The sequence below is a fragment of the Cetorhinus maximus genome, chromosome 21 (genome assembly GCF_964194155.1).
Source record: "Cetorhinus maximus chromosome 21, sCetMax3.hap1.1, whole genome shotgun sequence".
Taxonomy (NCBI): Eukaryota; Metazoa; Chordata; class Chondrichthyes; order Lamniformes; family Cetorhinidae; genus Cetorhinus; species Cetorhinus maximus.
Genome location: NC_135899.1, coordinates 15,755,791 through 15,782,501, shown reverse-complemented (window position 1 = coordinate 15,782,501; position 26,711 = coordinate 15,755,791). Strand labels below are relative to the sequence as shown.

Here is a 26,711-nt window from a genome sequence, read left to right as displayed (position 1 = left end):
ACTTCCTCCTTCCCCCACCCTTGCCCGGACTATGACCCCACAACCAAACATCAAGCCATTGTATCCAAGTCTGTCACTGACCTCATCTCCTCAGGAGATCTTTCCTCCAATCTCATAGTACCCCAATCCCGCACAACCCGCTTCTACCTCCTTTCCAAAAATGAATAAACAGGTTTGGCCTGGGAGACTCATTGTTTCAGCCTGTTCCTGCCCCACTGAAATGATTCCTTCTATCTCAACTCTAATTTTTCTCCCCGTGCCCAGTCTTTTCCCACCTACATCTGTGACTCTTCCGACGCCTTCCACCACTTCAACAGTTTCCCGGCCTCCTTTTTACCATGGACGTCAATCTCCTGACACTTGTGACCCCACCAGGGTGGCCTGAGAGCTCCCCGCTTCTTCATTGAACTGAGACCCAGCCAGTTTCCATCCTCCGCACCCCGCTCCACCTAGCTGAGCCTGTTCTCACGTCGAACAACTTCTCCTTCAACTCCATTCACTTCTTCCAAATGAAAGGTGTTGCTATGGGTGCCTACATGGGTCCTAGTTATGCCTGCCATTCCATTGGGGATGTGGCCCATTCCACTGGGGATGTGGCACGTTCCTTGTTCTAGTCCTACTCATTTCCCCTGCTCTCCCCCTGCTTCCTGCTCTCAACATGAATTGGAAAATAGCATCAACTTTGCTTTCAATTTCCACCCTAACTTCACCTTCATCAGGTCCATCTCCGACTTTCCCCTTGACTTCTCCAATTCTGGGGATAGGTTATCGACCAATATTCTCTAAAAGCCCACTGAGTTCCAGATCTATTGGCCACACTGACTCTCACCCTACTTTCTGTAAGGACTCCATCTCATTCCCCAAGTTTCTCCATACCTGTTGCGTCTGCTCTGACGATTCAACCTTTCATAGCAGCACTTTCAATCCGTCTTCCATTTTCCACACTCGAGGAATCCTCCCCACTCCCCCACCACTGTTGTTGGGGGGCCCTTGGCCATGCCCGTTCCATTTCCCACACTTCTGCTCTCACCCTTTCCCTTTCCTCCCAGCGCCATGATGGGGTTCCCCTTGCCCTCACCTCCCACCCCACCAGCCTCCGTATTCAATAGACCCTCCATCGCCAATTCCACCACCACTCCCCCCCCCTGCCCGATGCCACCATCAAACACATATTTCCCTTCTGAAGGGAACGTACACTTGTCAAACACTCCCACCACCCACCCAACCCCACCCCCCCGCCCCCACCTCACACCCCACACCCCCTTCCCTCGGCACCTTCCCATGCCAACATAGGAAATGCAACACCTGCCCTTTTACCCCCTTTCTCCACACTGTCAAGGCCCCAAACATTCCTTCCAGGGTGAAACAGCCATTTATTCCTACCTCTTTCAGTTTGGTAGACTGCATTTTCGGCCTCCTTCACATCGGGAAAAACAAAGGCAGGCTGGCTGAAAACCTCCACAACCATCATCCCAAGCTTCCAGTTGCCTGCCCTTTTTAATTGTGTCCCACTCCCACTCTGACCTCTATTCTTGGCTTCCAACCCTGTTCTAGTGAAGGTCAACGTAAAATTGAGGAACAGCAATTCATCTTTTGACTGGGCACTTCACGCCTTTCTAGACTCAACATTCGAGTTCAGCCATTTCAGATTTGTAACCTCTGCTGTTTTTCCAGACAGCAGCTGCCGGTGATGTTTCAGGTATTCACGTCTACACCTCCTCCCGACCCATCTTTCGTTTTTTTATATGTCCTGTTACTATCCCCTTTAGTCGTGCAACATCACCTCTCTTTGTGATTAAATCTCCCCCTGCCTTCTGCCCGACCACAAACCCTTCCCTTTTCTACTTTCCTCCATCGCTTAAAACCTGTCTGTTTCAAATTACCCTTCCCCTTCCTCTCCCCCCCCATCTCCCTCCCTCAACCCAGTTCTGTCGAAGAGCCCTCAACCCGAAATGTTTCTTTCTTTCTCCAGAGACGCTGTCAGACCTGCTGAGTATCTCTGGGCATTTTCTGTTTTTAAATTTCAGGTTCCCAGCATCCGCAGTTTTTGCTTTTCATTTTGTTCAGGATGAGGGTGGGTTATTTTCGCAGGGGAACAGGCATTCTCCCAATTCCCTACTTTCTCCCCCTTGCCCCATTCACCCCCTGCCCCCCCCCCCCCCCCCCCCCCCCCCCACCCCCCCCACCTCCCAGGTTGCTAATCGCCAATGGAGAGTTGGGTTAATTTGACTATAAGTTCAATGGGTGATAAGTTGGCGGAGCACATGCTCACTGGCGATTGCCCTTCATGGATGTTGTTTTGGAACTTGAGGCGATTTAATGAAATGTTCGATTCATGGGCAGGTTGATTGTGGCCTTGGACTGAGGGTGCTCCAGTACGAGCGTATTGATCTGTGTGTGTCATCGACTGCGCCCTTTCTGAATCCCCTCTTCGCTCCACACGCATTCCCTAAGAGCCCCCTCCCATCCCCTGTCCATCCAACTCTGGCCTTCTGTGCATCCCCAGTTGCATTGCCCCACCATTTGCTGGCAGTGCCTTCAGCTATTTTGACCTAGTTATCTACCTACGTGGCTGGATATTGATCAGTTTTAGCCTGACGGCGCTCCTGTGAAGCGTCTGCACTGAAGACTCTACATAAAAAGGAACTCATGTTGTTCGAGGGCCCACCCTGATTTCCTGTCTGTTTGAAATGGTCGGATTCAAATTTGAACACCTTTCATCAGCAGGTGTGAACTCCTGGCTGCCTGGTTTTCCCATATTGCCTCCATCTCATGAGGTCTCATGAGTGGGCAAGTTTACCAAAGAAACCCCCTATGATTCCCAGAGCCCAAGCCTCAGCACAGCAATTTCACACCGTCCCACCAGCAGAGAGCTCTGTGTCCCTGACTGTGGTTAAGCAGTGACCCGTGGGGTTGGGGTGGGAGATGTGAGGGAGGCTAGATGTTTCCCCAGTCGCTGATTTAAGATGCCAGTCGGGCATTCAGCGACTTTTTACATGGCTTTCCTGCACGGCTGATGATTAGCGCTTGGCAGGGGAAATGGGCTGAAGGTAGGAAAGAAGGAAATGAGGGTGCTTTCGTTGGCATGCCTGCGGGCCGGTGAGTGAGGTTGTGGGGGGTCTTGGGTGGGGGAAATGGGTGAGAGTGTGGTGCGCAGTTAACCGCTTGTGGCATTGTATGTCACTTCCTACCTTAATTTCACTGATGGAGAGAAATGTTTGTATTCACCTGATCGCAGGACTGTGAAATGGGGGATGCTAAAGCCTCATGTTAGCTGCTCTCCTCCGTGTTCACACAGCTGGCGTAATCCATAATTTTGCGATAACCGTCTGCGTTAATATATTGCGGTAAGGCGAGCGACTGAAGCGTAATCAGGCAAAAAGGTATTGAGATCAAACGAAAGAAATGTAGGAAGGTGGCATTAGGCAGAAGTGGCCTAAAGCTTGGTCAAAGATAGGAGAGTATTCAACAGGGAGAGGGGGGGGGAGAGGGGTTTGAAGAGGGAATTCCAGTGGTTGGACTGAGATGGAATGACTACCAATGCTGGGGTGTGGGGACTTGGAAATGCATAATAGACCAGAATTGGAGGACTGTTCAAATGATAACTGATGGTTTGGGTGGGCAAGAAAGTCAGTCGAGAAACAGAAAGCAGGAAAAAACAAGTAAAATTAAGATAACAAATAGGAACTGAATAGTGGAATATTCTAATCACTGTCAGCATTTGAGGCAAGGGTTAACATTCTTGATCGAGAGCCTGAGGAGGACATGGGTATGGTCTGAAAACACACAGGCAGCGAGTTGCTCCTTTTACTCTGAAAGCTCTCGCTAATTGAAACAGGCAAGAAATAAAAAGGCAGCAGAGGTTTTTTTTTTCTTTAGAAAAACCGTTTAGGGCTTTGGAAATTGGCATGGGCCAGTCAGATGGAACCCTCCTGTGCCTCAACACCAGGAAGCTGGCAGACTGAGTTACAGGCAGTGTTTACACCTCGATCTGTGCCAGGAGTCGGAGCATGAATCATAGATGAGGATCAGTGCATTATGAGTCCAATTAAACTGCAGGGTGGTGCTGGGTGGAGGGGGGGGGAGGGAGAAGGATCAGCCTTCTCTCAGCGCACAAGAGAACGGCATTGACAGCGGCTGATGGAAGACACTAGGGCTTTGTCCGGTAAATCTTCAGTGGAATTTGGACTGTTGCCAACAGGAGGAATGGGTAGGGCATGGTTGTGAGGTGAGGGAGAAGTAAAAGAGACGGTTTAATATTATTAATGACAATGGCATGTTATAGAGTCATATCATCTTACAGTACAGAAAGAGGGCATTCAGCCCATCATGCCTCTGCTGGACCTTTGAATTAGCTATCCAATTAGTGCAGCTGCCCTGCTCCTTCCTCACAGCCCTGCAAACCTTTCCTTTTTAAGTGTTTAATGGGCCCTTTTTAAAGGTGGCAAAGACTGCTTCCCCTATTCTTTTTATGCTGTTCATTCCAGATCAGAACCAACTCACTGGGTTTGAATAAAAAATTCTCCTCACCTTTGACCCCACGTCAGTTCTTTCCCAGTTATTTTAAATCTCTCTTCTCTCTGCCTACCTTCGTGCCAGTAGAAACGGTCTCTCCCCATCTACTCCGCCCAAAGACCCCCCACTGTCACAATACTCGACACACGCGTCCTCTTTCCTACCATGCGACCCACGTGGATTTGAAGCCAAAACAAACTCTGTGGGATAACGTTTCCCTTTGCAGCCTAAAGCTGCTGGTGGCCTCTGCTCCTTCACTGGGATTTGGCACAAGGCCCAATCCTGTCCTTGATGCAGGAAGCGAGTCATTCCCTGCCCCCCCCCCACCCCCACCCTGTATGTGAATTTAACTTTGCCATTAATCTCACTGTTTTTGAATTCATGGCTGATTTCACTTTGCTGCACTTGATTAAGCTGATGGCCCTTTCTTGGGTCTGCTCTTGAGCACCTGTAACCCCTTTTTTGAGTTTAATTATCAAGTGATTTAGATACGCGCTTTTCACAATCTCTGTGCATCCCAAAGCACTTTACAGCCAATGAAGTGTAGCCACTGTACTAGTGCGGGAAATGCGGCGGCTAATTTGCGTGTAGCCAGATAATCTGTTTTGTGATGTTGATTCAGGAATAAATATTGGCCAGGACCTCGGGGTTAACTCCCATGCTGGGGGGTGGGGTCTCCGTTTAACATCCCACCTGAAAGGCGGAGCCTCCAACAGTGCAGCACTCCCTCAGCGTGGCACTGGAGTGTCAGCCTTGGCTTTTGTGCTCAAGGCTTGGACATGGACCTGCAACTTGTGATTCAGAGGGGAGAGTGCTACTAACTTGAGTCGACTCATCGGTAACTGAGGAGTTGCAAATGGAGGTAAACTCTGTGCGATAATCTCCCACTACTGACCTTATGATGGAGGGAAGGTCATTGATGGAGTAGCTAAAGATGGTTGGGCCTAGTACACTGCCCTGAGGAACTCCTGCAGCAACTAAAAGATAAATATTTACCTCATTTAAAAATTAGTCAGCATTCTGTTCTCAGGCGCCACCCTTTAATCTGGAGGTGACATGGCAGTGACGCCCGGTCTCGGGACAAGAGTGAGATTTGTTTGTAATGAAACAGCACTGGCATTATCTGTCCCCGATTATTCTGGTGTCTGATTAACTGAGGGTGAATTGGACTTGAACTATCACAGACGTCCTCACAGTGACCCCATCAAACACGGTCCCAGCACCGAGGACCCAGGTCTTAACTTTTAACCAGGTGATTATTCTCAATGTGGATTTTTAAGAAAAACTTGAATTAGAAACACCAAGCTGCCCAGCGAGGGAGCAACTCTGTGGGCAGGTACCAGCCCCCTATGCTTTTCTTTCTTTCGAGATGGGTGATTGCTGTTGCTGGGAAGGTTTTCAGATGGGCTCACTAGGTGAGGAGAAGAGGGAGAGGTGAGCAGGTGCTGGAGCAGAGCCTGGGTTCCGGCCACTGTGTCAATGCTACTTTATACAATTTGGTGTTCAGTAAAGGGGAAAAAAAAACGTGTGGAGCTTACAGGCAAAGTGCCGCGGAATGGGACTAGCTGGATGCAGAGAGCTGGCACGGACCCGCTGGACCGAATGGCCTCCTTCTGTGGCTGTAGCCATTCTGTGATTCAGTACCTGTTTACCGTGTTTCCAATTTTTCTCCTTTCTCTGCCTTCTTCTGAAGGGGCTGACTCTTGCTGGGATTAGGGGTACAGGCTGCCTTGCCCCATGGGACAGGTCTTCCCATGTGAGCCCAGAGGCTGTGTGTCAACAGGGCCTGGACCTTTCCACCTTATCCAAATGACCAAACTGGGCATGGCGTACACAGTGTGGTGGTTCGAAACAGAAAAGAGACTTGCATTTATGCAGCACCTTTCACGCCCATGCTGTTTGTCCCTCGAGGTGAAGGTGACCATGTTCATCATCCGTGGTGTTTGCTAGGGTTCCGGCGGCTGACTGCTAAGGCCGGTCTGCGCCTGTAAGTACCTGCTGCAAAAAGCGCCGGATTCCACAGAAGATTGAGTTTTGGGTGAGCTGCTGGCTCGGGATTCACTCTCCATGGGTTCTCTCTCTCTCTCTCTGCTTCGTGTTTGCTTTTGAAGGGGGCCGCATCGCTTTTTTATTTGGTTGCGCCGGGTGCAGCGATCGTGGGTGAGCTCCTCTCAGGACTCGGGGTCGATTCCAAAACTCCACAGTGAAGCCTTCAGAGTGTCCTGGTAGCGCTTCCTTTGAGCGCCATGAGAGTGCACCCCAGACTCGAGCTCTCCATAGAAGAGTGGCTTTGGTAAGCGAGTATCAGGCATTCTAGCTACATAACCAGCCCAACTCGGTTGTGACTGTCTCAGTATGGTGTGGATGTTTGGTATACCAGCCCGGGTGAGCACCCTCGGTGTCTGGTATTTTGTCCTGCCGACAGACCTTCAGAAGCTTCTGAGGGCAGCTCCAATGAAAATGGTTGAGCTTCTTTGGGATGATGCTGGTACACTGTCCAGGTCTCGCATGCCGAGAGCAGGAGTGGGCAGGGCGATTGCTCTATAGACTTTCAGACTGGTGTTTGAAGTCTGTCGAAGGCTGTACTTGCTTTTGCAATTCTTGTGTGTGTGTCGTCATGGATGTAGGCAGCTCGAGAGCGTGTGCTGTCGAGATAAGTGAACTTCTCCATTGCTCACATATTCTGGTCATGGACTGAAACCTGGGGCTCAAGATGGGTCTTTGCTGGAGCAAGCTGGTTCATTACTCCAGTTTCCTTCGTGCTGACCCTAAGGCCAAAGATCTCGCATGCTTTCAAAACCACGGGACATCTTATAATGTTTTACGGCCAATGAAGCACTTTCTGAAGTGCAGTTCCTATTGTACTGTAGGAAATGCAGCAGGTAAAAATGCTGCAGCCGATTTGTGCACAGCAGACATTCAGCAATTTCAACAAACCAGCAATCTGATAATGAGCAGGTAGCCTGTTTTCTGTGACGTTGATGGACGGATAAATGCTCCTTAGATCCGGGGTAACTCCCCTGCTCTTCTTCAGAATAGTGCCCTAGGCTCTTTTGCATTCACCTGAGAGGGCTTAATGTCTCATCTGAAAGACAGCACCTCTGACAATGCAGCATTGTCTCTCCGATAGTGCAGCATTCCATCGGTACCATCCCTCCGACAGTGTAGTGCACTCTCACTACTGAACTTGTGACAGTGCTGTGCTCCTTCAGACAGTGTAGCGTTCTCTCATTAATTGCCCCTCCAATAGTGCAGCCTTCCCTCAGTATTGCCCCTCCAACAGTGTAGCACTCTCTCTATGCAGCACCGGAGAGTCAACCTAGATTTTCATGCTCAATTCTGAGAGCGGGACTTTTAAAATTCTTCCATGGAAGACGTGGGCATTGCTGGCAAGGCCAGTATTTGTTGCCTGTCCCGATATGGCCATTTCAGTGTCAACCAGACACAAAGGTCAAACCAGGTCAGGATGGCAGATTTCCTTCCCTCAAGGGACATCAGGGAACCAGATGGATTTTAAAGTCAATAGATGATGATTTCAAGGCTGCCATTTACTGAGACCAGCTTTCAATTCCAGATTTTATTAATTGAACTCAAATTCCACCAGCCATCGTGGTGGGACTTGAACCCATGCCCTCTGAGCATTAGCCTAGGTCTCTGGATTACTAGCCCACTGACATTACACTGCGCCACCATCTCCTCTAAATCGGACTGGATTGAATTAAAATGGACTGAACCCACTGGTTCAGAGACAAGAATGCTACCAACTGAGCCACAGTTGATAAATGTTGATAATATTTTGGGTTAACATGCTGCCACCTGTGCTGTGATGCTTAAGTCCTGTATTTTAGAATTCTGCTTGCTTGTGTTGATTGCAACTCCATGGCGATGGGACATGTTGAGGCCTGAATGAGCAGGCCGGACTCAGTGTGATTAACATGAGGAATGGAGGCCTGTACAGGGCAGTGGAGACATCGACTGCGGAATTGTTTAACAAACTGTTGAATGTTATCGTGGCGAGGGCATTAAAGGGCAGACTGTGGATCATGGTACTGAGCTGGTAGCCCAGAGGTTGAGAGTTCAAATCCCACCATGGAAAGTTGTGAAATTTAGTTCTATAAATCTCATGAGTTATTGGCTGGTATCTAAAAGAGTTTATCAATTTATATCCTTTCATTGTGTTTGAAACAAATCAAAACATGACAATGTTGCAGGTTGTTGGTTCTTCTAACTGAATTTGAGAGGCCTCCTGACCTTTTCCACCTTGAGAACTAGGCTTTACGAAGCAGTACTTTGTGACTGACAGATGGATGAACATGTAGTCAAGAGAAGAGAATATGTGGTTAGACTTCAAAAGACTGGGAAGATTCTTGGCAGGTGAAATTTAATGCAGAGAGGTGTGAAGTTCTCCGTTTTGGTAGGAAGAATGAGGAGAGGCAATATAAACTGAAGTGCAGTTCCTATTGTACTGTAGGAAATGCAGCAGCTAAAAATGCCGCAGCCGATTTGTGCACAACAGACATTCAGCAATTTCAACAAAACAGCAATCTGATAATGAGCAGATTCAGATTACGGTTAATAAAGCATACGGGATCCTGGGCTTTATAAATAAAGGCATAGAGCACAAAAGCAAGGATGTTATGGTAAACCTTTAGGTAAGGTCTCAGCTAGAATATGGTGTCCAATTCTGGACCCCACAATGTGAAGGCATTGGAGAGGGCGCGGAAACAATTTATGAGAATGGTACCAGGGATGAGGGATTTCAGTTACATGGATAGATTGGAGAAGCCGGGACTGTTCTCTTTCTAGAAGAGAACGTTGAGAGGAGATTGACAGAGATTTTCAAACTCATGATGGGTCTAGACAGGGTAAATAAAGTGAAACTGTTCCCATTGGCAGAAGGATTGAGGACCAGAACACCGATTTAAGGTGATTGGCAAAAGAAACCTATGGCAACACGCATTTAGTGCAGTGAGCAGCTAAGATTGGGAATGCATTGCCTGAGAGTGTGTCGGACGCAGAGTGAATCGGGCTTTCAAAAGAGAATTGGATCAGTCTGAAGAGGAGGAAATTGGAGGGCCAGAGTGAGAGGAGTGAGACCAACTGAATTGTTGTTGTGAACCTTTCCTTGGAAACAGTGATGTGATCCTGGAGGAGTGCATCCTGTATCGATAAAGCAATGCTTCCTCAAATATAATGTGCTGTGCAATAAATACAATTACAGATTCGAAGTACACAGCATGCTGTACAAACATGGGACTATCATTTTCATCCATCCACTCATCTCTATGCAACTCTTGATCTCTCTCTCCCCTTCTCTCTCTCCCCTTCTCTCCTTCTCTCTCTTCCCCCTTCTCTCTTTCTTCTCTCTCTCTCTCTCTCCTTCTCTCCCTCCCCTTCTCACTCTCTCTCCCCCCTTCTTTTCTCTCTCTCCCCCTTCTCTCTCCTCTCCCTTCTCTCTCTCTCCCCCTTCTCTCTCTCCCCCTTCTCTCTCTCTCCCCTTCTCTCTCTCCCCCTTCTCTCTCTCTCCCCCTCTCTCTCTCTCTTCCCCTTCTCTCTCTCTCTCCCCCTTCTCTCCCTCTTCTCTCTCTCTCCCCCTTCTCTCTCTCTCCCCTTCTCTCTCTCCCCCTTCCTCTGTCTCTCCCCCTTCCCTCTGTCTCTCCCCTTCCCTCTGTCTCTCCCCCTTCCCTCTGTCTCTCCCCCTTCCCTCTGTCTCTCCCCCTTCCCTCTGTCTCTCCCCCTTCCCTCTGTCTCTCCCCCTTCCCTCTGTCTCTCCCCCTTCCCTCTGTCTCTCCCCCTTCCCTCTGTCTCTCCCCCTTCCCTCTGTCTCTCCCCCTTCCCTCCTGTCTCTCCCCCTTCCCTCTGTCTCTCCCCCTTCCCTCTCTCTCTCCCCCTTCCCTCTCTCTCTCCCCCTTCCCTCTCTCTCTCCCCCTTCCCTCCCTCTCTCTCCCCCCCTCTCTCTCCTCCCCCTTCCCTCTCTCTCTCCCCCTTCCCTCTCTCTCTCCCCCTTCCCTCTCTCTCTCCCCTTCCCTCTCTCTCTCCCCCTTCCCCTCTCTCTCCCCCTTCCCCCTCTCTCTCCCCCTTCCCTCTCTCTCTCCCCCTTCCCCTCTCTCTCCCCCTTCCCTCTCTCTCTCCCCCTTCCCTCTGTCTCTCCCCCTTCCCTCTCTCTCTCCCCCTTCCCTCTCTCTCTCCGTCTCTCCCCCTTCTCTCTGTCTCTCCGTCTCTCCCCCTTCTCTCTGTCTCTCCGTCTCTCCCCCTTCCCTCTCTCTCTCCGTCTCTCCCCCTTCCCTCTCTCTCTCCGTCTCTCCCCCTTCTCTCTGTCTCTGCCCCTTCCCCCTCTCCCCCTTCCATCTCTCTCCCTCTCTCTCACACACACGGTGACATCTGTTTGTTGTTTATTTAAAGTCCTGTTCTCACCAGGTAAATACTAAGAAAGGCGTTGTGCCTTACAGTTAAAACCTACCGTCTGCTATCAGTCCCACGATGACACTAAGCATACCTTCACTGGTCAGTATAGCCATTGGGATTCCTACACTTCCAAATGCTATAATATTGGCCTTATTAGCAACCTTGTAAATAGGGCCTGAGCCATTTGCTCACCAGGCAAGATTGATGCTGAAATAGGGTGCATCAAAACCATCCTGCAGGATAATGCTTACCCTGACCAGATCATTTTGCGCTGTGTATCACGCAGACTCATGAAAGGGCCAAAGGCCAAAAGATTTATGAGGATAGTTTCGGGGGTGAGGCACTAAGTTACGCAGATAGAATGGAGAATTTGGAATTGTTCTCAGAGAAGCGAAAGTTGAGGAGATTTGATGGAGGTTTTCCAGATCACGGGATGTCTAGACAGAGTAGATAGGGAGAAAGAGTTCCTGCTGGTAGTGCAAAGGATTACTCCAATAGGCTACTGAGGATGTACATACGAGCCATGTCACAGTGATGTCACTCACTGAAGAAGATGATTGAAAAGCATCTTAGATGGTAGCTCCAGTTATGTCTTGGTCTTATTTAACCTTTTTAAATAGTCAGGATGTGAATAAATGTGTTTTCAACAAAAGACCATTGCCTCTGGCAAAATCTCCTCTAGAGTAAGAAGCTAAAGAACCTGCGATAACGCCACGATAACAGAGGCAGAAGAGTCGAGAACCAGAGGGCATAGACTGAAGGTGACCGGCAGGAGAAGCAATGGTGACATAAGGAAAATATTTTTCACGCAGCGCATGGTTAGGAGCTGGAATGCGCCACCTGAGATTGTAGTGGAGGCAGCTTCAATCAGGGCGATCAAAAGGGAATTGGATCATTATCTAGAGAAGAAAAATGTGCAGGGTTATGGGGAAAAGGCGCGGGTGCTGAAATAGGTGAGCTGGCACGGACACAACAGGCTGAGTGGCCTCATTCTGTGCTATAACCATTCTGTGATTCTACTAATATAAATTTGGCACATGTACCTTGATCAGGGGTAGCCACGTGCCTCCTGAGATACTGCAGGATTTCCCAACTTTGCTTCCTCGGTGTAGATGGAAGATGGTGGGGCCATGGATATATGGTGGAGGGAGGCAAGGGGTCACCAAGCCCCATTGTTTCAAGTGTAGGCACTGGGTAGTGAGATAAAATTGGCAACCAATTTACGCACAGACAGCTGCCAGAAACAGCAATGTGATAATGACCAACTAGATGGTCCGATTTTGCAACCACGATTGAGGGATAACTAACCTCCAGGACACAGGACGACGTCTCTGCTCCTCTTTTTCAGATAATACTGTGGGACCTTTTACGCCCGTTTAAGGGTTAGACAGGACCCTCCATTCAATGAGTGTGTCTCCGATTGTGCCGCGCTCCTTCGGTACTGCACTGGAGTGTCAACCTTCATTTTATTTGTGCTCAAGCTTCTGGAGTGGGACTCGAACGTACCATCTTCTGACTAAGGCAAACGTGCTACCCACTGATCCAAGGCTGATGGGGGAAGTTGAGGGGAGTTTTAATAGGGGCGTTCAAAATTACGAAGCATTTTGGCAGATTAGTTAGAAGAGAAACTTTCCACTGACGGAGGGGGGTGGGGTCAGCCTCCTGAGGGCACAGATTAAAGAACATCGCCAAAATTACTAGTGGGGAGATCAGAAGTCTTTTTTAACACAGCAAGTTATGAACTGGAACACAGTGCCTGAAAGAATCTCGGAAGCAGATTCGAAAGTAACTTTCTAAAAATGGGATAAATACTCGGAACAAGAAAAATTTGCAGGACTATGTGGCAATAAAGCAGGGGTGTGGGACTAATTGGATAAATGTCTCAAAAGAACTGCCACAGGCACGATGGGCAGAATGACCACCTTCTGTGCTGTTTGATTTAGTGAAGTGTTGCTGACCGAAAACTGGAGCTGGGCTATAAGTGGCCTCCATTACTCATCAATTAATCTTTGTGTGAAATTCTTTGCATGTCGAACTCTGCTCATAAACAAACACACACGCACACGTGTGGACACACATGTTCCATACATTTATATGTCTATACATATATATTCCTACTGCTCTACGATTTTGCAATGCACTTAACCCTCTGGATGGTGTTCAATCCCCTAATGCTGTGTGGGGCGGGGGTCACAACAGGTGAGATGTTGGGTTTGAAGGCCGTGCCTGGGAACCATCGCCACTCTGCAATCCTGCGAGAGGAGTGTGTGCGTCTGGGTGTTTTTTTTGGCCTTGGCATCCCTAACTGAGGTGTACCATTTCTTGACTAACAAGTTCTGCTTTCAGCTTTCCAGTGCCATTAGACAATGTGTACATTTGTGCGAGTGCGCGCGCCCATTTGTGTACGTGTGCACGTTTCCTGTGCATGTGTGCGCGTGCACGTTTTGTGTGTGTGTGCGTGCGCGCTTGCTGGAATGGAGAAGGGGAAGTCTTCCCTTCAGTCCTGCCTGTCATGTAGCAACTCGTTTTTTTTTCTTCTGAGCAGAGAAATCTTTTTTTTTAAGTCCACACGTTTAAAATCCTGAACCAATGTGGCCTCCCTTGTAGAAGAAATGCAAAGAATTCCTCCTCGTTGCCATGGTAGCCGCTCTTGGCCCCTCTCTCTCTCCTCCGCAAACCCGCACCCTCCCCGCCCCGCCCCCTACTCCTTTTGTTGACGAGAGGGAAAGGTCATTGTTAGGTCATCGCCATGGTAACGGCAAGGAGCCGTATAAAGTTAAACAGTGCGATAAGGAGTTGGTGAGGTCGCTTTGCCACATATGCAGTGCACCTGGCCGTTTCTGGCCGTCTCCACCATTGTGGATTGTGCTGCTTTTTGTGGTGATTTAATATAAACCATGACATCATGCAGCAGGGCCTAGCGTTACAGGCTGGCTCTGCGCTGGTCACTTCAAACCCCTCCGGACAGCAAATTAGCCCGGGGGTGGGGGGTCAGAAAGTAAGACATTTCGATAGCGCCTCTTGCCACCCTTGTGAATTTAAACGACTTGTTTGTATTGCCATCACAATTTGGGTCCTACCGCCATGATGATTTTTCACTAAACCAAACCACCCGACCGACCACTATAGTGATTTGATGACCAGATGGCCTAGTGTGTCTTTCTTTCAGTGATGTTGGTTAAGGGATAAGTATCTATTTTTTATTTATTCATTCAGGGGGATGTGGGTTTCGCTGGCTGGGCCAGCATTTATTGCCCATCCCTAGTTGCCCCTTGAGAAGGTGGTGGTGAGCTGCCTTGAGCCGCTGCAGCCCATATGGTGTAGGTACACCCACAGTGCTGTTAGGAAGGGAGTTCCAGGATCTTGACCCAGCGACGGTGAACGAACGGCCGACATATTTCCAAGTCGGGAGACTCCTGCTCTTCTTCGGAGTGGGACCTTTCGGTGCCCACCTGAGAAGGGAGGGCAGGGCAAGTTTTAATGCCTCATCTGAAAGACGGCACCTCCGACAGTGCAGCGCACCATCAGTGCTGCGACTGGGAGCGTCGGCCTAGATTTTGCCCTCGAGTCTCTGGAGTGGGTCTGGAGCCCCACGGCCTTCTGACTGGAGAGGCGAGAGCGGCTGCCCACTGAGTCACAGCTGGCTCCGATTTCAAACAGCTTGTCACGGGTGGGATATCCTCTATGAGAATGGGACGCATGTGGGAACCGGGCGGTGCCACTGGAAAGGAAGGCGGCAGCAGGCGCGGTAAAGGATCCAAGATTCAGTTTTACCTTCCGCATCCAATCCCTATGGGATTGACAAGCCTTGGTGTTCCCTTGAGTATAGAAGATTAAGGAGTGATTTAGTTGGGCTGTTTGAAATGATTAAAGGATTTGACAAGATGGAGAGAAACCATTCCCCCTCGTAGAGAAGTCTGGAACAAGCTGGGGCAGGCTTGAAATTAGAACTCGGCCGTTCAGGAGTGAATTAAAGAGGCATTTCTTCTCACACATCTGGAACTCTCCCACTCTGCAAAAAAGTGCTGAGGTCGGGGGTCATTCGAAAATTTTAAAGCGCGTATTGATTTTTTTTTGATGTGTCGGGTTATTGGGGAATCCCTAATATAGGGTAAATAGAGGTATAGTTCATCCAGATCGAATTGACTGGCAGAGCATGTTCAAAGGGCTGAATGACCTACCTCTATGTTCCTCTATTAGTAAAATTTACCCTGAAATGAGCTTCCAATAACACAACTGCGCCACCGCTAGGGGTAATAAGGATGCTGTGGGGTTGGCAGAGGGTGGTGTAAGGGTGCAGTGGGGTTGGGGGCGGGGGCGGGTGAGGATACTCTGGGTTGAGGGGGTTGGTGTGAGGGTGCTGGGGGATGGGAGGTCGGATGTAAGGATGCTTTGGGCTGTAGGGTGGTGTAAGGGTGCTGTGGGTTTTGGGGGGTGGGGGTAAGGGTGCCCTGGGCTCGGGGTGGGGGGGGCGGTGGTTGCATAAGGGTGTTGGAGGGTGGGGGATGTAGGGGTAAGGATACTCTGGGCTGGCGGGTGGTCTAAGGATGCTGTGGGGTTAAGGGGGAGATATAAGAATGCTGGGGGGTTGGGGGTAAGGGCGTTGGGGTAAGGGTGCTGTGGGGTTGAGGGGGGGTGGTATAAGAGTGCTGGGGGTTTGGGGGAAGGGTGCTCTGGGGTAGGGGGATGGTGTAAGGGTGCTGGAGGGGTTGTAGGTAAGGATGCTCTTGGCAGAGGGGGCAGTGTAAGGGTGCTGGGGGTTGAGGCTAAGGGTGCTGGGGGGAGAGGGTAAGGGTGCTGGGGTGTTAGGGAGGTGGTATAAGAGTGCTGGGGGTAGTGTTAGGGTGCTGGGGGGTTGGGAGTAAGGATGCTCTTGGCAGAGGGGGTGGTGTAAGGAGGTTGGGGTTGTGGGGGTAAGGATGCTCTGGGCTGGGGGTTGGGGGTAAGGGTGCTGGGGGGGTTGGGGGTAAGGGTGCTGGGGGGGAGGGGGTAAAGATGCTGTGGGGTTAGGGAGGTGGTCTAAGAGTGCTGGGGGGGAGGGGGTAAGGGTGCTGGGGGTTGGGGGTAAGGGTGCTGCCAGGGGGAGGGGGTAAGGGTGCTGTGGGGTTAGGGAGGTGGTATAAGAGTGCTGTGGGGGAAAGGTTAAGGGTGCTGGGGGGTTGGGGGTTAGGGTGCTGGGGGGGAGGGGGTAAGTGTGCTGTGGGGTTAGGGAGGTGGTCTAAGGGTGCTGGGGGGGAGGGGGTAAGGGTGCTGTGGGGTTAGGGAGGTGATATAAGAATGCTGCGGGGGAAGCGTTAAGGGTGCTGGGGGGAGGGGGTAAGGGTGCTGGGCGGGTTGAGGGTAAGAGTCTGGGTGAGGAAGGTAAGAGTGCTGTGGGGTTAGGGAGGTGGTCTAAGAGTGCTGGGGAGTTGGGGGTAAGGGGGTTGGGGGTTAAGGGTGCTGTGGGGGGAGGGGTTAAGGGTGCTGGAGTGTTGGGGTAAGGGTGCTGTGGGGTTAGGGAGGTGGTATAAGAGTGCTGCAGGGGGAGGGGGTAAGGGTGCTGCAGGGGGAGGGGGTAAGGGTGCTGCAGGGGGAGGGGGTAAGGGTGCTGCAGGGGGAGGGGGTAAGGGTGCTGCAGGGGGAGGGGGTAAGGGTGCTGCAGGGGGAGGGGGTAAGGGTGCTGCAGGGGGAGGGGGTAAGGGTGCTGCAGGGGGAGGGGGTAAGGGTGCTGCAGGGGGAGGGGGTAAGGGTGCTGCAGGGGGAGGGGGTAAGGGTGCTGCAGGGGGAGGGGGTAAGGGTGCTGGGGGGTTGGGGGTAAGGGTGCTGTGGGGGGAGGGGTAAGGGTGCTGGAGTGTTAGGGTAAGGGTGCTGTGGGGTTAGGGAGGTGGTATAAGAGTGCTGGGGGAGGGGGTAAGGGTGCTCTGGGCTGGGGACTGGGGAGGGAAGTAGGATGCTCTGGGTTAGGGAGGGAGGCAATGTTTTTCCAGGATCTTGCTCATAACCTTGGCCGAATGCCAGCACTGATTTGGCCAAGCTTTGAATATGAGATCCCTTTGGAAGACCTTCCGGCTTTCACTCAAAATGTTCCCGCCCTTCAGTGGTGATGGCAGCTCAGTTGCACACTGGTGAAACCAGAGAGAGTATTAATTATTCAAGCAGGAGAGAACTGTGAGTGAGCATGCTCAAGTCACAGGATATTTATTGAAATAAAATACCTGCTGCTCAGAATCTGAGACTGAGATTCCTTGTACCTGAGATTGTTCATCAATTACACCGTTAACATGGCCAACTAGTAACTTAAACAGTTTAACAACTGACAGCTGGCTTACTCGGGCTGACCCAGCTACAGCCTTGTTAACTTATTCATAATTACATTTGCATTTACCACACTGTCAAAATGTCTCCAAGGGCTTCAAGCTATTGATCACTTCGAAAGGCACTGATTCTTGCTCTGTAGGTGACAGGGCAGCCATTTTGCACCTGCAACATTCCACAGGCCCGGGATGAGATGAACCGTTAATCTGTTTTCTTTGGCTATGTTGTTCAGGACACCAGGAGATCTCGCCACTCAGCCGTGGCTTGGTAGCTAGCACTCTCATCTCTTGAATCAGTGTCTGTTCTATATTTATATCCCAGGTCTGTGCAGAGATGACACTGGTTTCCATGTGCGTAACAGGTGTTATTCACTGCTTTAAAATGCCTGCTCCATGCTTCAGTTCTGGCTTTCCAGCTCTTTCTACAGCTTGTCTACTTTACTCTGAGTCCACACCCAGGCTTAACTAATCAAGCACAGTGAGCATAGATCAGTTACCAAACTCTCATAATCAAATATGAAATAGTTGAACACTCCAGAGACATGAGCTCTAAATCTAGGCTGACACACCCAATGCAGTACTGAGGGAGTGCCATCTTTCAGGTGTGGCATTAAACCAAGGGATTGGCAGGGTGGATGCTGGGGTGCTTTCCCCTGGCTGTGGAATCTGGAACATGGGGCAACAGTCTCAGAGTAAGGGATCAGCCATTTAGGGCTGAGATAAGAAATTTCTTCATGAAAGGGGTCGTTGAATCTTTGGGATTCTCTACCCCAGAGAGCCATGGAGGCTCAGTCATTGAATACATTCAAGACTGAGATTGAGATTTATGGGGATAGTGCAGGAAGTTAGAGCTGAGGTAGATGATCAGCCAGGATCTTGCCTAATGGTGCAGTGACTCAAAAGGCCAATTGGCCTACTCCAGCTCCTATATATTAAGTTTTTGTGTTAAAGATTCCATGACATTATTTTAGGTTCACCCAGTCTCCTGGTCAATATTTATCCCTTAACTAATATCAGTAAAATGTTATCACATTGCTGTTTGGTTTTTTTATTCATACATAGGATGTGGGTGTTGCTGGCTGGGCTAGCATTTATTGCCCATCCCTAGTTGCCCTTGAGAAGGTGGTAGTGAGCTGCCTTCTTGGACCACTGCAGCCCATATGGTGTAGGTACACCCACAGTACTGTTAGGAAGGGAGTTCCTGGATTTTGACCCAGTGGGAGCTTGCTGTGCACAAATTGGCAGTCACATTTCCCACATTATAACAGTGGCTGCACCTCAAAAACACTTCATTGGCTGGAAAGTGTTTTGGGAAGAGACTGTGTAAGGTGCAATACAAATGGAGTTTTAAAAACCTTTCTGACGCTGGGGGTCAGCTGATATCCAAATTAACACCCACCACTCCTTCCAAACCCATGACCGCGACCATCTAGAAGGACGAGGGCAGCAGATAGATGGGAACACCACCACCTGGAAGTTCCTTTCCAAGTCCCTCACCATCCTGACTTGGAAATATATCACCGTTCCTTCACTGTCACTGGGTCAAAATCCTGGAACTCTCTCCCTAACAGCATTGTGGGTGTACCTACACCATATGGGCTGTAGCGGTTCAAGAAGGCGGTTCACCACCACCTTCTCAAGGGCAATTAGGGATGGGCAATAAATGCTGGCCTAGCCAGTGCTGCCCACGTCACGTAAAATTAATATAAAAAAAACTTGAATGTGTCTCTCTTAAATCTCGATGATTGGACGCTGCATCTGAGGGTCAACCTGATCATTCAGGACTGTCCGTCCTTTCTTGTTGGCTTTTTGACTGAAAGGATTCTAATCGGGTTTTCCTTTGCTGCCCTGTTGATGCAGGCCTGAGTATTCGTAGCAGTCAGGAGGAGGAGCCAGTGGACCCCCAGCTCATGCGATTGGACAACATGCTGCTGGCGGAGGGGGTAGCTGGACCGGAGAAAGGTGGGGGATCGGCGGCAGCCGCGGCAGCAGCAGCAGCGTCTGGCGGAGTGTCGCCCGACAACTCGATCGAGCACTCGGATTACCGGGCAAAGCTGGCACAGATTCGGCAGATTTACCACACGGAGCTGGAGAAATACGAACAGGTAGCACGCACAGATGGCTCTGCTTGTTACATGGAGCCGGCCACAAAAGCCAGGCCAAATTAGTCTACTAGCGGTTTGTCATGGTAACAGATTTGATTTGGCTTAAAGTTCCTTCTACACTGTCCCATCAAACATTCTCAGGGCAGGTACAGCACGGGGTTAGATACAGAGTAAAGCTCCCTCTACACTGTCCCCATCAAACACTCCCAGGCCATGAACAACATGGGGTTAGATACAGAGTAAATCTCCCTCTACACTGTCCCCATCAAACACTCCCAGGCCATGAACAACATGGGGTTAGATACAGAGTAAAGCTCGCTCTACACTGTCCCCATCAAACACTCCCAGGCCATGAACAACATGGGGTTAGATACAGAGTAAAGCTCCCTCTACACTGTCCCCACCAAACACTCCCAGGCCATGAACAACATGGGGTTAGATACAGAGTAAAGCTCCCTCTACACTGACCCCATCCAACACTCCCAGGTCATGAACAACATGGGGTTAGATACAGAGTAAAGCTCCATCTACACTGTTCCCATCAAACACTCCCAGGGCAGGTACAGCAAGGGATTAGATACAGAGTAAAGCTCCCTCTACACTGTCCCATCAAACACTCCCAGGGCAGGTACAGCATGAAGTTAGATACAGAGTAAAGCTCCCTCTACACTGTCCCCATCAAACATTCCCAGGACAGGTACAGCACCGGTTAGATACAGAGTAAATCTTCCTCTACACTGTCCCATCAAACACTCCCAGGGCAGGTACAGCATGGGGTTAGATACAGAGTAAAGCTCCCTCTACACTGTCCCCATCAAACACTCCCAGGACAGGTACAGCACAGAGTTAGATACAGAGTAAAGCTCCCTCTACACTGTCCCCATCAAACACTCCCAGGACAGGTACAGCACGGGTTAGATACAGAGTAAAGCTCCACCTCCAATGCCTTGCCCCAGAGGAGCAGCTGCTCTCTTTTTGTGTCGTATATAAACTGTTTGAACATTCTAAGTGAGGTCTCTTTGTTCCAGTCATCCTCCCCATACCCCTGTGATCAGATTACCGAGCTGTCTGCGGTGAAAGATGCAGTTTGAATGATGAACAGGGATGTGGGTGTAGGAGCCCCTGCTTGTACTCGGTCACTCTGGGTTCTGATGGAAGTGAGCTAAATCCTGGTAAATGAGACTGCTGCTGACAGCTCGCCCAGCCATCCCTGCAGCCTCAACGACAGGCTTAGACACGCTGGCAATCTGCAGTATGCAAAGTGTGTGGCAGCTCAATGTTGCAGACTTATAACTAATTCACGCAGCTCTCCTTCCCTTTCATCCCTCCTCAGAGCCCCTCACTCCCCCTCCCCTTCTCCCCTCGCCGCCCTCTCTCCTCGCTGCCCTCCTCTCTTCCTCTTCCCCCTCGCCTCTCCCCCCTCTCTCCAACCCCTCTGCCCCTCTCTCTCGCCCCTCTCTCCCTCTCTCTTCCCCCTCTCCCCTCTCTCTTCCCCCTCTCCCCTCTCTCTTCCCCCTCTCCCCTCTCTCTTCCCCCTCTCCCCTCTCTCTTTCCCCTCTCCCCCTCTCTCTCGCCCCTCTCCCCCTCTCTCTCGCCCCTCTCCCCCTCTCTCACGCCCCTCTCCCCCTCTCTCACGCCTCTCTGCCCCCTTTCTTTCCCCTCTCTCTTGCCCCTCTCCCCTCTCTCTTTCCCCTCCCCCCCCTCTCTCACCCCTCTCCACCTCTCTCGCCCTTCTCCCCCTCTCTCATGCCCCTCTGCCCCTCTCTCTCGCCCCCTGCCCCTCTCACTCGCCCCGTTCCCCCTCTCTCTTGCCCCTCTCCCCCTCTCTCTTGCCCCTCTCTCTCGCCCCTCTCCCCCTCTCTCTCGCCCCTCTCCCTCGCCCCTTTCCCCCTCTCCCATTTCCCCCTCTCCCTCGCCCCTTTCCCCCTCTCCCTCGCCCCTTTTCCCCTCTCCCTCGCCCCTTTTCCCCTCTCCCTCGCCCCTTTCCCCCTCTCCCTCGCCCCTTTCCCCCTCTCCCTCGCCCTTTCCCCTCTCCCTCGCCCCTTCCCCCTCTCCCTCGCCCCTTTCCCCCTCTCCCTCGCCCCTTTCCCCCTCTCCCTCGCCCCTTTCCCCCTCTCCCTCGCCCCTTTCCCCCTCTCCCTCGCCCCTTTCCCCCTCTCCCTCGCCCCTTTCCCCCTCTCCCTCGCCCCTTTCCCCCTCTCCCTCGCCCCTTTCCCCCTCTCCCTCGCCCCTCTCCCCCTCTCTCTCGCCCCTCTCCCCCTCTCTCTCGCCCCTCTCCCCCTCTCTCTCGCCCCTCTCCCCCTCTCTCTCGCCCCTCTCCCCCTCTCTCTCGCCCCTCTCCCCCTCTCTCTCGCCCCTCTCCCCCTCTCTCTCGCCCCTCTCCCCCTCTCTCTCGCCCCTCTCCCCCTCTCTCTCGCCCCTCTCCCCCTCTCTCTCGCCCCTCTCCCCCTCTCTCTCGCCCCTCTCCCCCTCTCTCTCGCCCCTCTCCCCCTCTCTCTCGCCCCTCTGTCTCGCCTCCTTCCTCGCCCTCCAGCTCTTGTTTCCCCCAGCGCTCTCCTCTGCACTCCTCTGCCCATCCCCACCCCCACCTCCCCAACTATTCCCCTCCCATTCTCCTCCTCCTCCTCCCACCTCTCCCCGCACCACCCAGCCTCCGTCCCCAATCCCCCCACCCCACGTTCTCTTTGCTCCCCTTCCCAGCTCCCTTTCCCCCTCTCCCCTCCACCTCCTCCTCGCCCTCCCTCCTCTTCTCCCCCTCGAGCCATCTGATGACTCTTTTAGTTCACTCTGTTATTCCTTTATCTTAGTGAGTTTTGCCTTGATGTAACTCGATGCACTGGTTCTGCCTATCTCCCTGCCTTGTGCTATTGTTATCTGTGGGGCATTGCTGTGCTGTGTAGAGTTTTGTGGAGAGCCCGGTGCAATTCCATTGAACGAGTGAGCCGTTACTAAGCTTGATTTCGCTGGCTTGTTTTTCCCTCTCTCTTGCCCAGGCCTGCAGTGAATTTACGACACACGTCATGAACCTCCTGAGGGAGCAGAGCCGAACACGGCCGATCTCGCCGAAGGAGATCGAGAGAATGGTTGGGATCATCCATCGGAAATTCAGCTCGATCCAGATGCAGCTAAAGCAAAGCACATGCGAGGCAGTCATGATCCTTCGGTCCCGCTTCCTTGATGCCAGGTCAGTATGGCGGATTCACCCAGCTCAACCCTTCCCGCTCCAGGAACAGGTGGGATCTCCAGGTTGGGATCAGTGGAGTTCAGGGATCCACTGTGGGATCTCTCTGGTTTCATTGGTGCATAGAGATGGAAGGGAGGAATAGAAGCAACTGCACAGGTACAATTTTACAGGGTGGGGGGAGGGAGTGGGAGTGGAGCGGGAACCGGAGGAGGGAGTGGAGCGGGAATTGAGTGAGGGAATGGAGCGGGATCCAAGGGAGAGGAGAGGAGCGGGAATGGAGGGAGAGGAGAAGAGCGGGAATGGAGGGAGAGGAGAAGAGCGGGAATGGAGGGAGAGGAGAAGAGCGGGAATGGAGGGAGAGGAGAAGAGCTGGAACAGAGGGAGGGTGAGGAGCCAGGAACCAAGCAAGAGGAGCGGGACTGAGGGAGGAAGGAATAAGAGCGGGTACCGAGGGAGGACGTAGAAGGGAGCTGAAGCGGAGTGGGACCGAGGGAGGGAGTGGGAGAGGAGCAGGGACTGAGGGAGGGAGTGAGAGAGGAGCCAGAACCGAGGGAGGGAGGGGGGAACGGAGCAGGACTGAGGGAGGGAACGGGAGAGGAGCCAGAGCCGAGGGAGGGAGGGGGAAATGGAGTGGGGCCGAGAGAGGGAGCGGGAGAGGAATGGAGGCTGAGGGAGGGAGCAGGAGAAGAGGGAAGGACTAATTGAGGGAGGAAGCGGAGGGCAGCAGGGGAACAGAGGGAGGAAGGCAGAACAGAGAAGTACAGGTCTCGACGGAGCCACTGAGGGAACTAAAATATAATTTGTGTTTTTAACAACTCTGGGGACATATCAAAGCCCCTGATCAGTTGGCATGGGCGATGGAGAGCAGAGGCTAGCACTGCCCAGGAATGGCACAGGTTTAACCCTGACCAATTCCTCCAGACTCTAGGATAACATTGGAAGCTCGGGGGCCTGGGCAGGTAACAATTTCCAGTAGAATAAAAGGCTTTATTTGTCGGGCCCCTTGACCTCCAGGCTGCAGTGTGCTGATCTGTACGATGAGGACCTCGTGACAGTGTTAAGGGTGAACCAGGCCAGTGTTTGGGCTTCTAGAGCCTGCAGTTCTCCATGCTGCTCGATTGTATGGTCATATCTAAACTTTAATTCTGCAGGAGAAAAAGGCGTAACTTCAGCAAACAGGCCACAGAGATTTTGAATGAATACTTTTACTCTCACCTCAGTAACCCTTACCCCAGTGAAGAGGCCAAAGAAGAGCTGGCAAAAAAATGTGGCATCACTGTATCGCAGGTCAGTGTATCCCAGGTTAGGCCCATTTAACCTTCTCACAGCTACTTCTCTTGTTATCGTTTTGCGTGCTTTCTGTTGCCGACGTGATTGGTTGTGTGAGATTTCGTTCTTGTGTTGCCTTCGTGATTTTAAGTGTTCGTTGAATGTATTCAAATTCAGTAACAACGGCATAGCTTGTATCCCCGAGAGGATTCGGGAACGATCGAAACCTGGTTTTTAAGCTGTTGAAGAGAAAGTATCTCCTCAGGTCAGGGGGGATCCAGAAACCAATTACAGCTGGGCCGTTCACTTCTTCACACAGAGGGGTCATGGGAATCCAGAACTTTCTCGCCTTTAAAAGGTTGGCCTGTCAGCAGAAAATTTCAAAACTGAGGTTTTTTTTTTTGGTCACGTAAGGGTCTCGAGGGCAATGGAAGCAAGGCAAGGTAAAGTTGAGGTACAGATCAGCCATGATCGAATTGGCTGGTAGAGCAGGCTTGAGGGACTGAATGGCCTCCTCCTCTTCCTCAACTTTGTTGATGGTATAGAGGGCTTGCCAAGTGCTGGCAAATGGGATTAGGTAGGTAGGTCAGATGTTTCTCACGTGTCGGTGCAGACTCGATGGGCCGAAGGGCCTCTTCCGCACTGTGATTCTGTGACTGAATGGCCTCCTCCTCTTCCTAAGCTTCGTTGACTGTAGAGAGGGCTTGCCCAGATAATGCCAACATCAATCAGTTGGTAGCATCCGCACCTTGAGCCCAAAGGTCGTGGGTTCAAGACCTGCTCCGTCAGTTGACCACGTCATCCAGGCTGACGCTCCCAGCTCAGGACTTGAGGGAGTGCTGCACAGTCAGTGGCACTGTCTTTCTGATGAGACATTACACCTGCCCCCTCAGGCCAAAGTGAAAGGTCCCATCCCATTTTGTAGCCACAACAGAGGCTTGCTCTCCTGACCAATATTTAACCCTCAGGCAACATCATTGAAACAGACTATCTGGTCGTATGTCACGTTTTTTTGATTGTGAGAGCTTGCTGTGTGAAAATTTGCTGCTGCGGTTCCCAACACAATATAAGGAGCAGGAGTAGAAGTGGAACTTCCCCTCCAAGCCACTCACTGGCCTAACTTGGAACTATATTGCCGTTCCTTCACTGTCACTGGGTCAAAACCCTGGAAATCCTTCCCTAACAGCACTCTGGGTGTACGTACACCTCATGGACTGCATGAGGCAGCTCACCACCACCTTCTCGTGGGCAATTAGGGATGGGCAATAAATCCCTGGCCTAGCCAGCGACGCCTACATCCCATGAACAAATGGAGAAAAAAAGGCCTTGCGGTCCCTCGAGCCTGATCTGCTGTTCAATAAGATTATGTCTAATCTACCTCAACTCTATTTTCCCACCCTATCCCCAAATCCCTTGATTCCCTTAGTCTAGTAATCATATTGATGTAAGTCCTGAATATACTCAACAACTTAGCATCCGCCGTTCTCTGAGCTAGACAATTCTAAAGATTCACAATCCTCGGAGTGAACAAATTTCTCCTCATCTCAGTCGTAAGTGGCCGACTCCTTATCCCAATCCTGTACCTCTAGTCCCAAACAGCCTCTCAGCGTCTACTCTGTCAAGCCCAATATGCGTTTCAATGAGGTTGTGAAAGATGGGGGATAAATACGAAATTTTATTCTTTCTTGTTTTATTGGCTGCACAGAAGATGTTGTCCAAACTATGACCTGGTGACCACGTATGATTCAGGCAAGGCCTGCAACAGAGCCAGAGGAATGGAGTTCCCTAGCTACCAACATCTGTAAAAGGACTTCAGAGATCAAAGGAGAAGGTCCATCACAACCTTCTCAAGGCACCAAGAATGGGCAGCATAGCATCACCCATGTGCCACGAACAAAATGTTGTTTAAATTTCTCCCTTGCTCGTTTGCCTTGATTGGAATTTCCTGGGCCTTGTGGGTTTGGACAGGGCTACCATAAGCACCTTCTGCCCTATTACCTTCATATCATTGCTTGTCTCTGCCCCTGCCTCAGCTCATCTGCTGCTGCATCCCTCATCCATGCCTAGGCTTGACAATTCCAATGCTCTCCTGACCGACTTCCCATCTCCCGCTCTACGGAAACTTGAGGCCATCTAAAACTCTGCTGCCCATGTCCTAACTCGCGCCAAGTCCTGTTCGCCCATCACTCTGCTGTGCTCCCTGACCTGCATTGACTCCTGTATCAGCAAACATCTTAATTTTAAAATTCTCATCCTTGATTTTAAATTCTTCCTTTGGTCTCGCCCCTCCCCGTCTCCGTAACCTCCTCCAGCCCCACAGTCCTCCCATTGACACTCCTCCAATTTGGGCCTCCTAAGGTTTGCCGCTGGTGATTGTGCCTTGGCTGCCTTCACCCTAAGCTCTCGAATTCCCTACCTAACTCCCCCTCCTCCTCTCTCTCTCTCTCTCTTTCTCTCTTTCCCCTCCCCTACCCACCACCTCCATTTTGAGAGACTCCTTTAAAGAAGCTTTTGGTCATCTGCCCTGATAACTCCTGCTGTGGCTTGGTGTCAATTGTTGTTTGACAGTGCTCCTGTGCAGCACCTTGGGATGTTTTACTATGTGAAATGCACTGTGTAAATGTAAATTATTGCTGTTCACCAGGTTGCCATTTTGGACCGTGGACAACAAACTGTTGGGTTGTCCTTGAATACAGTTGATGCCTCGGCACACGTCCTCTGTATTGTCCATCCTTTCTCTTCTGTCCCTCCTGTCAGACTGTGCTATGGCCGCTTTGTTTGTTGCTGCAAGTGGGACATTCATGGCAGTCTTCACTCAAGAGCATCTGCGGGGGATTTGTTGAATAGTGAGGCGCAGCGTCCTACCATCACTGTTCAAAGGTTAAGCTGCGGGCATCACTAGTGTGGCTCAATGCCACATGTGGCAAAGCACAGATTAAT

At 51.2% G+C, this 26,711-nt stretch overlaps 1 protein-coding gene across 8 annotated transcripts in view; it reads left to right on the top strand.

Annotated features, from left to right (window-relative positions):
• LOC144695695 (pre-B-cell leukemia transcription factor 2-like) overlaps positions 1 to 26,711 on the top strand; it is an 84,653-nt gene that overhangs the window by 39,349 nt on the left and 18,593 nt on the right. For 4 of the 8 annotated variants that reach the window (XM_078566645.1, XM_078566647.1, XM_078566651.1 and 1 more), the window contains exons 3-5: positions 19,074 to 19,318; positions 22,312 to 22,502; positions 23,654 to 23,789. In XM_078566645.1, coding sequence (XP_078422771.1) covers positions 19,074 to 19,318; positions 22,312 to 22,502; positions 23,654 to 23,789 — 572 coding nt within the window. Of the gene's footprint in view, positions 1 to 19,073; positions 19,319 to 22,311; positions 22,503 to 23,653; positions 23,805 to 26,711 lie in introns of all 8 variants that reach the window. The other 4 variants (XM_078566644.1, XM_078566650.1, XM_078566648.1 and 1 more) reach the window with 1 other exon arrangement.